Source organism: Lithobates pipiens, unplaced genomic scaffold, assembly GCF_037356315.1.
Source record: "Lithobates pipiens isolate NorthernLeopardFrog02 unplaced genomic scaffold, aLitPip1_a1.2 Scaffold_16, whole genome shotgun sequence".
NCBI classification, from domain to species: domain Eukaryota; kingdom Metazoa; phylum Chordata; class Amphibia; order Anura; family Ranidae; genus Lithobates; species Lithobates pipiens.
The window spans coordinates 55,206,404-55,219,931 of record NW_027507748.1 but is presented as its reverse complement, the minus strand read 5'-3'; the positions used below and the strand labels follow the sequence as shown (position 1 = coordinate 55,219,931).

General features: G+C 44.2%; 1 protein-coding gene across 2 annotated transcripts in view; it reads left to right on the top strand.

Moving 5' to 3' along the window:
• The first annotated feature begins 248 nt into the window (after positions 1-248).
• CHAF1B (chromatin assembly factor 1 subunit B) overlaps positions 249-13,528 on the top strand; it is a 63,838-nt gene continuing 50,558 nt past the window's right edge. For both annotated transcript variants that reach the window (XM_077479921.1, XM_077479920.1), the window contains exons 1-3: positions 249-348; positions 4,654-4,791; positions 12,172-12,304. In XM_077479921.1, coding sequence (XP_077336047.1) covers positions 4,669-4,791; positions 12,172-12,304 — 256 coding nt within the window. In that variant the 5' untranslated portion in view covers positions 249-348; positions 4,654-4,668. The remainder of the gene's footprint in view (positions 349-4,653; positions 4,792-12,171; positions 12,305-13,528) is intronic.

The window sequence follows — 13,528 nt, the reverse complement described above, 5'->3', positions numbered from 1 at the left end:
TTATAAAAATTTCATTTGGGTACAGTGTTGTATGCCCGCGCAATTGTCATTCAAAGTGCATCAGCGCTGAAAGCTAAAAATTGGTCTGGGACTGAGGGGGGTTTAAGTGCCCAGTAAGCAAGTGGTTAAGTTATACTTTAGAAATTGTAAAAAAAATTAAAATATAATAAAAATAAAAATGTATGCAGGGAATGGGATCTAGAGCTGAAATGCCCCCTGGTTGCCATGGAGACGCTGCAGTTCTCCCGCCGCGCCGCCAGATGTCGCTGTAGCAGCCGCCGCCGGGGAGGAGCAGAGAGAGAGGGGCGCGGGCGGGAAAGTTTCTGCAGTCAAACACACGGAGGGGAGGTGAGTGCCGGTACCGGGAGAGGAAAGGGGGGAGGGGAGGCGCCCACAGCCGGGATCTGCTGCACGTACCGCACGAGGCCCGGGGACAGGGAGGTGGGTGTGCAGTGTTTGTGGGGGCGGACGGGCGGGGACGTGACAGGAATGGGGTGCAGGTTGTTTTCTATGTGGGGGTGGGGGTCCCGGTTATTCCGGTATATGGAGGAGGTCAGGACACCGGGCTGTACATAGGGGGCGCTGTGTGTGACTTATTACTCCATTGCTGAGGATTTGGGTCCCTGATGGTGTAGAATACATTCCATAGGCATCTGCCAGTCCCCTCCATGTCTCCCTCCACTCTATATACAGACAAAGCTCCATTATTTGTAGTGGTGAAGGGTTAGAGCCCCTGTCAGGCGACTTTACTGTCCCGTGAAGAACTTCCCCTTCACTTCCTGTCCCAGAGACACCGCAGGAAGTCCTCCTCTTATGTGTCCCCCATTGGAAGATTTCACTTAACCACTTCAGCCCCGGAAAATTTGGCTGCTCAGTGACCAGGCCATTTTTTTTGCGATTCGGCACTGCGTCACTTTAACTGACAATTGTGCGATCGTGCGACGTTGCGCCCACACAAAATTTACGTAATTTTTTTCCCCCACAAATAGAGCTTTCTTTTGGTGGTATTTGATCACCTCTGCGGTTTTTATTTTTTGCGATATAAAAAAGAGCGTAAATTTTGAAATAAACACAATATTTTGTACTTTTTGCTGTAATATCCCCCAATGTATTTTAAAAAAGCATTTATTTTTTCCTCAGTTTAGGTCGATATGTATTCTTCTACATATTTTTGGTAATAAAAATCGCAATAAGCGTATATTGATTGGTTTGCGCAAAAGTTATAGCGTTTACAAAATAGGAGAAAGATTTATGGCATTTTTTATTTTACTAGTAATGGTGGTGATCTGCGATTATTATTATTATTATTATTATTATTATTATTATTATTATTATATATATGTTTTTTTTGGGGGTTTTTTTTTGTTTTGTTTTTAATCGGGACCACGACATTGCAGCAGGCAGGTCGGACACCTTTGACACATTTTTGTGTCGAATGACAATTATGCAGCGACCAGTGCTATAAAAATGCACTCATTACTGTGTAATTGTCACTGGCAGGGAAGGGGTTAAGACTAGGGGGGTCGATCAAGGGGTTAACTGTGTTCCCTGACTGTGTTCTAACTGTGGGGGAGGGGACTGACTAGAGGAGATGACAGATCGTGGTTCCCAGCTCGTAGGAACTCATGATCCGTCTCTCCTCACAGACCTGGGATGTGTGTGTGTGTGTGTATATATATATATATACACACACACACACACACACACACACGTCCCTGTTCTGCCTCTCGTGCCCGTGATCACTCGTGGCCGGCGTGGGTTTCCTCCCACACTCCAAAGACATGCCGGTAGGTTAATTGGCTTCTGTCCAAAATTGGCCCGAGTATATGAATGGGGACCTTGGATTGAGGGTAGGGACTGATGTGAGTGTGCAATGTACAGGGATAGGGACAATTGTAGACACTCACTCAGGTTGAACTGGATGGACTGGTGTCTTTATTCAACCTTACTAACTATGTAAAACGCTGCTGCAACAGTGCTTTGCCGGCGGTATACACACCGGGGGGAGGAGCCTCCGAATTGGTCCCAACGCTGCGCTGGAGGACACCATAGGACAGGTAAGTCTGCCATAATGTACTAATATGTTGTTTATACTAGTACATTATGGCATAACCCACTTATGGGCCGGGGGGGGGGGGGGATTATAGCGGACATCCGCTTAAACCACTTTTTTCCCCAAGTCTATTCTGACGCTTTTCTCCTACACATAAAATGTCGTCTTTTTTTGCTAGAAAATTACTTAAAAGAGAGGTATGTTTTTATATTATATTTCGGTGGATTCTGCATCGGTCCTCCAGCATCTCTGCACTGAGAACCGTGTGATGGCTCGGTTCTCACAGATCCCCGAGCAGAGAGCTGCTGACTGTCAATCAGCAGCTCTCGTGCTCTGCTCCTCCACACTCACTGGAGCGCTGAGCTGTGGAGGGGGCGGAGCGGCCGTCTCAGTGGCTCGCTGAGAGGCGGAGATGCTTATCAGTCTAGGCACCTGGTGGATCCAGACTTTATTGTCGGGATGATGAGCTCCCTGGACTGATATCTGTCACGTCAGCATAGACTGGACTTCAGGCCGCTCTCTCCTGAAAATGGGTCACAGGAGTGCAAAACAAATTACACTCTTGTGATCCATAGGAGACCCCCCAGCTAAACGGGCTCAGGCTGGACTTCTCCTTTAAAGGGGGTTGGGGGCGGGGCATGGCGGCAGTAAAAACGTGGCTCCTTTTTTGGGAAGAGAATTTAAAGAGGAGGTCCAGCACCCCACAGAAAAAAATTAAGTCAGCTGCAAATACTGTAGCTGCTGACTTTTAATATTAGGACACTTACCTGTCCATGGAGCCCATGATGTCGGCACCCCAGCCGATTTACTGATCGCCTTTTGACTTCACAGCCTGTTCCCTATTGCGTGAAGCGTGCTGCGATTTCTATATGGCGCTGCAGAGGAGGGTGGCTGCGGTGCGTCTCCCGGAAGTGGGAGTGAGTGTCGAACGCAGGTACCCTCTCTCTTTCCCCCTTCTCATTTCCTTAAAGATGCCAAATGTGGCATCGGGGAGGAGTCAGATAAGCGGAGTTTCCACTTTTGGGTGGAACTCCCCTTTAATAAAAGCCAAGACGTGTTTGCCATCCTGTCGTGGCACAATTTTTTACATGTTATGATTGGTGGTTGTACATATATTTTGCTACTGTTACACTTTATCATATGCCTGACAAATGGGTCCTATGCGACTCTAAAATGTTGCACTTGTCTTTGTGATGTGATCTCCCTGCAATAAAAAAACCTTTGGATAGTGATTGTAGATCCATGGTGTGCTGGCCAATATATACACTTTTCTTGATGTCTCCAGGATCCAGCTGGTAATTGCTACGGTACCCACCATTGATGAACCTTGTTTTCCAGGAATGTGTGCAATTAGTACTATAGACCTGAACGTTTGTTATCCTGTGCTTGGCAGGAAAAGGACTTGCCTACAGTAGTATCCCTCCCTCTCTTGCCTGGGTTCTTATCACCTGTTTGAGGCCTCCCTGGGGTGATCTCCCCTCACTTCCTGTTTCAGTGGCATTCTTGTTGCCAAACAGGAAGTGAAAATAAATCTACTGCTGGAACACAGGTGGCAATAAATATAGCTCTGCCCTAATCTATATAAAGTGTAACTCTAGGCCAAAAATACAAGTGGGAAAACAGGCAGGAATTTTAATTCAGGAGAGACATGCTTTTTGTCTTTTCTGCATTAAAGTGATTGTAAAGTCTTTTTTTTTTTCCTTATAAAAATAACAAACATGTTATACTCACCTCCTCTGTGCAGTTGGTTTTGCACAGAGCAGCCCAGATCCTCCTCTTCTCAGGTCCCTCTTTGGTGCTCCTGCCCCCTCCCTCCAGTTCAGTGCCCCCACAGCAAGCAGCTTGCTATGGGGGCACCGGAGCTGAGTCGCAGCTCCCTGTGTCCATTCAGACGCAAAGCCCCACCTCCTCTCTCCCCCTTGATTGGCTAGCTAACTTTGCCAATGGCGCCGCTGCTTTGTCTCAGCCCATCAGGAGGGAGAATCTCGGCCAGCTAAGATGCTCATGGACATCGCTGGACAGAGAGGGATCTCAAGTAAGTGTTAGGGGGCCCAAGGTGGGCTGCTGCACACAGGAGGCTTTCTATCAGAATGCATTAAAATGAAAAACCTTCTGCCTTTACAACCAAAAGGTTAGTCACTTTAAAGTTACGTAACCTGCCTGTCAGCCCCCCGGTACAGTGAGCCACGCATGTGCAGTTCACTGCATGAAATCGGCAATGCCGCAATCTGCCTGAACTCCAGCACATGTGCGTAAGTGCCATCATCCCTGCCTGGCCAATGCAAGCGGCTGGCAATCGAGACCTGGAAGCCAGCCGTCCGAAGATGTCAGCAATTGGGCGCAGATCTCTGGGAAATGCGTTGATGGAGCTGAGGTGAGTATAGTTTCAAAGGTTGTGTTCTCTGTGTTCCTGTTGGAGGTTTCTTGTCCTGGTAATATTATTGCCATTAGGACAGTAGCAAAGAAAACATATTTATTGTCAAGTCCTGGTCGGCAGAACTGCGATTCCAAAGCATTTTTTTAAGCACTTTAAAAAAAAAAAACTCGCTCACTACTTGGTCATTTTTATGAATCTGTCTTTGTGTTGTGTTGTTTTCCAGGTCCCAGCATTTAGAATGAAGGTCAAGACCTGTGAGATTTCCTGGCACAACCGTGAGCCCGTCTATAGTGTTGATTTCCAGCATGGGACAAGTAAAGTGAATAGAATGGCATCAGCAGGCGTGGACACTGCGGTGCGGGTATGTTACTTCTACACTGAGGATATATAAATGGAAATGCATTGTAATCTTCCCAGCAACTAGTTACATAGGTTGAAAAAAAGGCACAAGTCCATCTAGTTCAACCTATAAAAGGGGAAAAAAAAAAAAATATCATACCATCTCATATACACAATCCTGTACCCACTAGTGCTGAACTAGTGTGACAGATCAGCTGCCCCCAGCGCCCTTTCACACCAGTGGATGTGCATTGTACAGGTGTCCTCTGATGTGTTGTTAAAGCAAAACTTTACCCATAACAACTTGAAGAAAATGTTATGTTCTTTTCCAAGGAACATACATTCCTAGGGATGCACCGATGCCGAATATTTTCACGAGTAGTTGTACTTGTGAAAATGCTCCGATACCTGAAACCAATACATTGCTGTGCGATTTGAGGCCATACAAAATGAAAAGAATCGCCAAAATAAAATAAATGACCATTCGGTCTGGTATGGATTTTGAAGGGAAACCCCACAGCAAAAAAAAAAATCCATACCTAACCCTTGCTCTGCAACCCCCCCACCCCAAAGCACCGTGTCCCCATGTTGATGGGGACAAGGGCCTCTTCCCAACAACTCTGGCCTGTGGTTGTTGGGTCTGTGGACAGCAGGCTTATCAGAATCTGGAAGCCCACTTTAACAAGAGGGGGGGGGCCCAGATACCACCCCCCTGCATACCATTGTGAGTATGGGGTACCCCTACCCATTCACCTCAAAAAGTAGTTAAGTGTAAATAAAAACAAGAGATGGTTTTTGATGAGTCCTTTATTAAAAATGAAGAATGTCCCCTGTCGTAACTCCATGTCTTCTCCCCCCGGGGCCCTCCTTAGTGCCCTTTCACACCAGTGGGTGTGCATTGTGCAGGTGTCCTCTGATGTGTTATTAAACTGGAACTAAAAAAATTATTGGCCTTTTGCAAGGAACATACGTTCCTAGGGATTCACCGATACCGAGTATTGTCATGAGTACTCGTACTTGTGAAAATGCTCTGATACCCAAAACTGATACTTTGCAGTGCGATTTGAGCCCATACAAAATGAATGGGATCAAATTGCACTGCACAGAATCGCATGCACTTTGAACAGGAGTGCGATGCGATTCCTGTCCGAATTGCATGCGTTTCCCCTCACTGCTCCTGTGTGAACCCAGGCTGAAATCACTATGACAAGCCTAGGTTCACTTGGTTGTGGGGGAAACGGGACAAGAATCGCCTTCCTGTTCAAATCACATGTGATTCTTTGCAGAGTGATTTGAGACCATTCGTTTTGTATGTGCTTAAATCACACTGCAAAGTATTGGTACTCGGTACCAAAAGTATCAGTACTCCTACTTGCTGATTTAAAAAAAAAAAAGGATACTGGTGCAACTGCTATACATTTCACTATAATAATTATGCTACCAAAATTGTGTATTCTGTAAATTGCCTCCAGCATTGCTCCTGTTCTTGCCGGAATGCCATTTTGCCATTCCACGTTAAAATGCATGGCGGTGTTTTTTTTATTTTATTTTTTTTACTTCAGCACTTCATTTTTAATACCTTTTTTATGTTGCTTAACCCCTTCCCGCCGAGCGTACGCAGATCTGCGTACTCGGCTTCCGGGGGGTATACCAGCATGATGCCCGCACCTGCAGGCATCATCCCGGTACCGTTTTTTTCAGCGGGCGATTGGCTTTCCAGCCATAACAACCGATACGGCTAAAAGCCGCTCGGCTGTTATGTCGGAGGAGTCCCCCTCCCGCCGCTTTTACCGGTGCTCTTGTTCGATCAGGAGCACCGATTCAAGATCCGGCGCCTCCGGCTGCTGGGGAGGAACTGGAATGAAGCCGTAATCGGCTTCGTTCCAGTATCCTAATCGTAAACACGGAAGCGACGTCATGACGTCACTTCCCGTTTACTCGGCTGCCAATGGCGCCGGTTTTTAAAAAAATATACGGTATTCAGAATCGCTGTTTTCGGCAATCTGAATACATTGAAGTGTAAAGGAGGGGTGGGGGGTCTTTTAGACCCCCGATCCCTCCATAAAGAGTACCTGTCACCACCTATTACTGTCACATGGGATGTTTACATTCCTTGTGACAGCAATAAAAGTGATTAAATTGTTTTAAAAAAAAAATGTGGTCATTTTAATATAAATAAAATAAATAAAAAATACATTTTAAAGCGCCCACCGTCCCCGCGAGCTCACGAAGCAAAGAAAACGCATACGGAAGTCGCTCCCGCATATGTAAACGGTGTTCAAATCACACATGTGAGGTATCGCCGCGATCGTCAGAGCGAGAGCAATAATTCTAGCACTAGACCTCTGTAACGCAAACCTGCTAACCGTAAAAATTTTTTTAAAGCAGCCCCTATTGAGATTTTTAGGTACCGTACTTTGTCGTCAATCCACGAGTGCGTGCAATTATAAAGTGTGACATGTTTGGTATCTATTTACTCGGCGTAACATTATCTTTCACATTATGCAAAAAAATTGGGCTAATTTTACTTTTTTTTTTTTTTTTTTTTTTAAATTCATGGAAGTGTCCCTTTTCCAAAAAAGTTGCGTTTTAAAACACAGCTGCGCAAATACCGTGTGACATAAAATATTGCAACAATCGCCGTTTTATTCTCAAGAGTCTCTGCTAAAAAAATATATAATGTTTGGGGGTTACAAGTAATTTTCTAGCAAAAAATATGGATTTTAACTTGTAAACACCAAATGCCAAAAATAGGCTTAGTCATGAAAGGGTTAAAGATGTAGATATGCTGCGTTTTTATGCAGCATATACCATCACATTTGTATGGATTGAACTGGAGGCACACAGCAAAACAATAGTTTTCTCAGTTTCCATGCATTAAGTTTGCATTGATCAATGCAGATGAATTGGTGTAGGCGAACCTTCCTCCATTCTAAACCTGACATGCAGTCTATCTAGTAAAAGAAATAAAGTTATCAGTACTTACTTGCCTCCTTCCTGCACGCTCTTCCCAGGTACAATTAACCACTTGCAGACCGGACCAATTTGCTGGTCAAAGACCAGACCCCTTTTTGCGATTCGGCACTGCGTCGCTTTAACTGACAATTGCGCGGTCGTGCGACGTGGCTCCCAAACAAAATTGACGTCCTTTTTTTCCCACAAATAGAGCTTTCTTTTGGTGGTATTTGATCACCCCTGCGGTTTTTATTTTTTTGCGCTATAACCAAAAATAGAGCGACAATTTTGAAAAAACGCATTATTTTTTACTTTTTGTTATAATAAATATCCCCCAAAAATATATAAAAAAAACATTTTTTTCCCTCAGTTTAGGCCGATACGTATTCTTCTACATATTTTTGGTTAAAAAAATCGCAATAAGCGATTATTGATTGGTTTGCGCAAAAGTTATAGCGTTTACAAAATAGGGATAGTTTTATAGCATTTTTATTAATAATTTTTTTTTTTTTTTTTTTTTACTAGTAATGGCGGCGATCAGCGATTTTTATTGTGACTGCGACATTGTGGGGGACCCATCGGACATTTTTGACACATTTTTGGGACCATTGTCATTTATACAGTAATCACTGCTATATAAATGCAGTGATTCCTGTGTAAATGACACTGGCAGTGAAAGGGTTAACCAGTGGGTGGCAGGGTAGGGGTTAAGTGTTCCTAGGGGTGTGTTACTAACTGTGGGGGGGTTGGGCTTTCATTTAGTGAACACTGATCTCTGCTCCAATCACATGGAGCAGAGATCAGCGTCACTAGTTGCTAGGCAGAATGGAGAAATGTTGTTTACACAGCATTTCCTCCATTCGGCCGCTCCGTGAGACGATCGCGGGGAAGCCCGTGGCGATCGAGTCCGCGGGTCCCGCCATCACGGCGCGCTCCCGATGGCAGGGCGGCATTGAATATTGGACGTACCTGTACGCCAATATGCCTGCCCGTGCCATTCTGTCGACATACATCATCGTGCGCTGGTCGGGAAGTGGTTAAGAAAAAAAAAAAAAAAGTTGCCAGCCCAGCAAATTACTCATATTTTTTTTGCAAGATTGCGGGGACACAGGCATGGGGGGAATTTTTTATTTTTTTTTCCCCACCACAGATCCGGTGATGTCATATGGCACATGCAAGATCTCCGTGGAAGGCATTGATGCGGGCATCTGTGAGGCCAGGGCTATGTCCCCAGTGCCTTACTTAACCAGGAAAGAATAAATATAAGTTTTCAATTTTTTTTTTTTATGTGACTTAGAGCTGTTTAAAGATTTCCATGCACCTAAAATATTTAGTTTAACGGTGGGAAAGGTCTACTTTCAGGGCCGGTGCTACCATTAGGCATACTAGGCAGTGCACTGTTGCCTAGGGCGCCCGGCCACTGGTGTTCCTACTCTCTTCTCTCTGCAGCGAGTCTCAGCATCAGCAGGCAGCCGCCACTCCGTTTGCACATAGTGTCAGAGGTGCAGCAGAGGACTGTGTCTGTGACCTGACTCCCGAATAAATGGAGGCAAGCAAGCATTTGATGGGTGCTGGTGAGGCTGCATTTGATGGGCACTTCGTTAAAAAGGTGGGTTATTCCTTGGCAGGGCAAAGGGGGTGTAGTCGGGTGGAGGCAAGGGGGCCGGCAAAATGAGGTTTCATCTAGGGTGTCAAAAATCCTTGCACCAGCCCTGTGTACTTTAAACCTGATCTCAGCATGAAATAACTTTCATTTAAATACCCTGTATGCCTCAATAGCCAACAAAAATACAGGTCCACTTTGTTTGCACTGGATATATTTGCAAACCCAGATATTAACTTGTAAAAGTAGGACTGTACGGCATATTTCCTGTACAGAGAGCAGAGCTGTGGGAGGTATCAAGTAGGATCCACCCACTACAGGTTGTCTGCAGAAAACTACAGGAGGGGGCGGAAACAAGACCAAGCACCGTGCAGCCTATATAAGACCCAACTTCTCTCCATGAAGAGGACCTGTCACGCACTATTCCTATTACAAGGGATAATCAGTGCCCTGATTATCTGAGCAGATCTCCCCTGTGAAGAAATGCCGCTGATCGGCTCTCCTCTCCTCACGCTGTTAGTGTGAAGAAAAATGTCAATAACCAGCATTTCTTTGTATACAGTGCCTTGCGAAAGTATTCGGCCCCCTTGAACTTTTCAACCTTTTGCCACATTTCAGGCTTCAAACATAAAGATATAAAATTTTATTTATTGTGAAGAATCACCAACAAGTGGGACACAATTGTGAAGTGGAACGAAATCTATTGGATTTTTGAAACTTTTTTAACTAATAAAAAAATGAAAAGTGGGGCGTGCAAAATTATTCAGCCCCCTTGCGTTAATACTTTGTAGAGCCACCTTTTGCTGCGATTACAGCTGCAAGTCGCTTGGGGTATGTCTCTATCAGTTTTGCACATCGAGAGACTGAAATTCTTGCCCATTCTTCCTTGCAAAACAGCTCGAGCTCAGTGAGGTTGGATGGAGAGCGTTTGTGAACAGCAGTTTTCAGCTCTTTCCACAGATTCTCGATTGGATTCAGGTCTGGACTTTGACTTGGCCATTCTAACACCTGGATACGTTTATTTGTGAACCATTCCTTTGTAGATTTTGCTGTATGTTTGGGATCATTGTCTTGTTGGAAGATAAATCTCCGTCCCAGTTTCAGGTCTTTTGCAGACTCCAACAGGTTTTCATCCAGAGTGGTCCTGTATTTGGCTGCATCCATCTTCCTCTCAATTTTAACCATCTTCCCTGTCCCTGCTGAAGAAAAGCAGGCCCAAACCATGATGCTGCCACCACCATGTTTGACAGTGGGGATGGTGTGTTGAGGGTGATGAGCGGTGTTGCTTTTACGTCAAACATATTGTTTTGCATTGTGGGCAAAAAGTTCGATTTTGGTTTCATCTGACCAGAGCACCTTCTTCCACATGTTTGGTGTGTCTCCCAGGTGGCTTGTGGCAAACTTTAGACGAGACTTTTTATGGATATCTTTGAGAAATGGCTTTCTTCTTGCCACTCTTCCATAAAGGCCAGATTTGTGCAGTGTACGACTGATTGTTGTCCTATGGACAGACTCTCCCACCTCAGCTGTAGTTCTCTGCAGTTCATCCAGAGTGATCATGGGCCTCTTGGCTGCATCTCTGATCAGTCTTCTCCTTGTCTGAGCTGAAAGTTTAGAGGGACAGCCAGGTCTTGGTAGATTTGCAGTGGTCTGATACTCCTTCCATTTCAAAATGATCGCTTGCACAGTGCTCCTTGGGATGTTTAAAGCTTGGGAAATCTTTTTGTATCCAAATCCGGCTTTAAACTTCTCCACAGCAGTATTACGGACCTGCCTGGTGTGTTCCTTGGTCTTCATGATGCTCTCTGCATCAACAGAACCCTGAGACTATCACAGAGCAGGTGCATTTATACAGAGACTTGATTACACACAGGTGGATTCTATTTATCACCATCAGTCATTTAGGACAACATTGGATCATTCAGAGATCCTCGCTGAACTTCTGGAGTGAGTTTGCTGCACTGAAAATAAAGGGGCCAAATAATTTTGCACGCACAACTTTTCAGTTTTTTATTTGCTAAATAAGTTTAAAATATCCAATAGATTTCGTTCCACTTCACAATTGTGTCCCACTTGTTGGTGATTCTTCACAAAAAATAAAAATTTTATATCTTTATGTTTGAAGCCTGAAATGTGGCAAAAGGTTGAAAAGTTCAAGGGGGCCGAATACTTTCGCAAGGCACTGTACATGTTATCAACTGTGATTGGACACAGCTGAGCACATGGGTAAAAAACCTTGTCGTGGGCTCTTTGCTGAGATTGGTGATGCAGCATGTCCCAGGGGCACGGCACACCGCCAATCGTATGATGTCATCCCAGAACAAGAGTGCCACCTTGCGCCCGTCATTTTACTATTACTGCAATAAGTTTTTATCCTCTCCTATTCAATCCTTGCAAATTTTGTTTTGAAGGCAAAGTTGCAGGTAAATTTCAGTATGCACCAATCTATACTATATCATAGAGGAAGGGGCTGTCTGCAGATAACTCTCCACCATACAGCCATCGTGGTACTGCTGCTCTCATACAATCAATTCTGTAATTTTATCTATCCCTCGTCTTTTGTTTTGTTTTTTCCCCACACATTCTGTAAATGGAGGAGAGGAGGATAAATGTATAGGTGGATAAAGGACACTGCGGCTTCTGTGTCTTGCACAGCTGTTCTCTCCGGCATCAACTAAACTATTCTTGCAGCATATTGTAGTAATCTGGGGGAATCATCATTGGAGGTAATTTGTTTGCCTTGTGATATGTACAAAGAAAAACCTTTCTTCCTATAGTTCTGCTTTAAGTAATGAGTTGCAGAAGGACACTAAGATAAAGCTCTGTGTATTTGTATTTCTCTAGATATGGAAGGTAGAAAAGTCAAAAGATGGAACAGGCGTTGTAGAGTTCTTGGCAAGCCTTGTGCGGCACACCAAATCCGTCAACGTTGTTCGATTCTCTCCTAATGGTGAAATTTTGGCCTCTGGTGGAGACGGTAAGATTTCTATGAATTTCCAATTGTTGTAATTTTTGCCAGATGTTATTGAAGAAACGATAACTAGAAAAGGAGGAACGATCCTTGATAAAATATATTTTATTAAATGCAAGCAGTGTAAATATCTGAATTTGACTTTTGTATTGGCTCCTTACAGTTCTTGTATAGCAGAGTTCAAACTGCGAGAGGGGAAAACGGAGGAATCGCCAGCAGGAGGAAGGAGGTTCTGGTTCCCCTAATATAGATCTTTAGTGAGACCTCATTTAGAATATTGTGCCCAGTTCTGAAGACCTCACTTACAAAAAGATAGTGATAAGATAGGAGTCCAGAGATGGGTAACCAAAATGGTGAATCGAAAGCGACTTCAGGAACTTAATACGTACAGTCTGGAGGAAAGAAGGGAAAGGGGAGACATGAATGAAACCTTTAAATACATCCAAGGGGCGAATAAGGTTCAGGAGGGCAGTTTTTTTTTCTATATGACGCCAAGAACACCGGGACATGACCTCTAGCTGGAGAAAAGTTCCAAACTAATTTTAGTATTTTACTGAAAGGGTAGTTGATTTATGGAATAGACATCCAGCAGAGGTAGTGAGACAGTCCACAGTAAATGGGCTCAACATAGATCTATATTCAGACAAAAAATACAAAACTTATATAAAAAAAAAAAAAACAGGCAAACGCGACTACTTGGTCTTTTTTTGTTGTCACCTTTCTATGTTTCTAAGAGGATGCTGATGAAAGTAGAAGGGACAGAGGGAAGCGATCATGAGTTTGCTGCTTCTCCTTCAGTGTCCAGTCAGATTGGGGTGGGGGGAGACCTGAAAGTGAAACTCCTGCAGAGACAAATGAGGTCCCCTCTGTTACTAGACAGGGTGATGCTGTGTGGCAGAGCTATGCACTCAGAAATACAACCATCATATGTATATTTAGCTGTTTGCATGGAGTTCAGATTTCACCTGTGCTAAACAAAGTGCTGGAGTTTACTTGCTGTGCACAACAAAAATGTTTCTTTATGAAGATATGAACCATCACTGATTAAATGGGGTTAGTGAATTGTGTTTTGTAGTGAAGGATTGCAATGTGGTGTGAAGCAGTACAGTGTAATCCCAGGAAATGAGAGGTAGCTCCACCCACACCCTGTCACATGACTATATAATGTGACATGTGCTGCAGACACCTCTCCGTGTTTACTATAATACTAGTAAAAGGCTGCTCTGCTGT